The sequence below is a fragment of the Rhagoletis zephyria genome, unplaced genomic scaffold (genome assembly GCF_001687245.7).
Source record: "Rhagoletis zephyria isolate East Lansing unplaced genomic scaffold, Rhagoletis_zephyria_1.1 Rzeph_scaffold_43395, whole genome shotgun sequence".
Classification (NCBI taxonomy): domain Eukaryota; kingdom Metazoa; phylum Arthropoda; class Insecta; order Diptera; family Tephritidae; genus Rhagoletis; species Rhagoletis zephyria.
Genome location: NW_016200450.1, coordinates 1 through 1,413, shown reverse-complemented (window position 1 = coordinate 1,413; position 1,413 = coordinate 1). Strand labels below are relative to the sequence as shown.

General features: G+C 36.2%; 1 protein-coding gene across 1 annotated transcript in view; it reads left to right on the top strand.

Annotated features, from left to right (window-relative positions):
* The window catches only part of LOC108355207 (E3 ubiquitin-protein ligase RNF25), a gene marked incomplete at its 5' end in the record, with an annotated part of 2,520 nt that extends 1,113 nt beyond the window's left edge, over positions 1–1,407 (top strand). The window contains one exon of the mRNA XM_017606378.1: positions 746–1,407. Coding sequence (XP_017461867.1) covers positions 746–1,066 — 321 coding nt within the window. The remainder of the gene's footprint in view (positions 1–745) is intronic.
* Positions 1,408–1,413: the final 6 nt, after the last annotated feature.

Here is a 1,413-nt window from a genome sequence, read left to right as displayed (position 1 = left end):
ATACTGCAATCAGGAACTATTTCGATAGGAATAATAGTAACTTGTGCGATAATGTCAAAGTCGGAAGTGTTACAGAAGATTCTTGGGTTGGTTAAATTTTTGATAAAACGTAATGAGAAATTTGGGATACTTTTGAGCTTGCAACCATAGCCGCAGAGTGACGCTATTTTCATCCTGCTTTCGGCTGAGATTACTAGCTCAAACGCACCAATATTTTATGGGATTCCAACCACATAAACATTTTAAAAAGCAGTTCTAAAACTTTATAGTAAAAAGGAAATCAAATAACGCATCTGTTTAAAATTAAACGTAATTTTATTATTATTATTTACTTGATTCGAATATGATTATGGTGAAATGATAAATAATAATAATAATAATGGTACAATTTCACCATGGAATATGATTTCTTGCTCGTTAATTGAAAAATCAAAAAAGAATTGAGAATATAAAAGTATGAATAATTTTACGGGAATAATTTTCAAAACTTCAAAGAGTAAAAATCGTCGGAGCACCTTTTAAGAAAATAGAAAAGCGACAGAAATGTTTTTTGATTTTGTAAAATGAGTTACTATCGCTTTGATAACTTCCAGTAGTGACGAGGAACCGACATCTTCCAATTGCTGGCAGGGCTCTCAGCGGTTTTACCTTCAAATTTTTGTGTCATGATAGGTACTTACATATTTTCTTCGAAACTGAATAAAATTCAAACTAATTTGTTTTGATCATTTTAATTTTTTTTTAGGATCCTACTTGTTCTAAATCGTCAGGCAGCGCACACTTTGCCCCAATAGTGCAACAGACGCATAGAGTAAGTGCTGATCCAACGAACAACAATTTCGAACATCATCATCATAATCGTCGTCACTTTCGTGGTGGAAGACGCCATCAACAACATCATCATCACCATCGAGGCGAGCGTGAGCGAGAGCGGGAGCGTGACCGTGGAAACGCGATCGCCAGCAACAGTGGAAGCAGTAGCGGAGGGACGAGTGCCAATGCGTCGACATCCATAGGCGGTAAACAGACGAAGGCCCATGTAGCCAATAGCATGCATGGCAGGTGACGATTGGTACGAGTTAAAGCACTGCCTTATATCAGGCACACGAATAGTAGCAGTCTAAATTCTTATAAAAGATGCATCGGTTATATCCAACACATGTTACGGGCTATTGCATTGAGAAATATGCTATCCGCTTTGCCGTGGTATGAAGCTGACATTTAGCGTGTAACCTTTGTAATTATTTGGTATTCAAGTGATTTTAAGTTTATTTTTGTTATAAAAGTCCACTTCGTTTACCGCATTATGTAAAGTGACAACAACATACTCCTGTGATGGAACAGAACCAAGTACCTTGTTATTTGTAAAGTGGAGATAATTAAGATTTTGTGTAACTAATTTCTGTTTTTTTT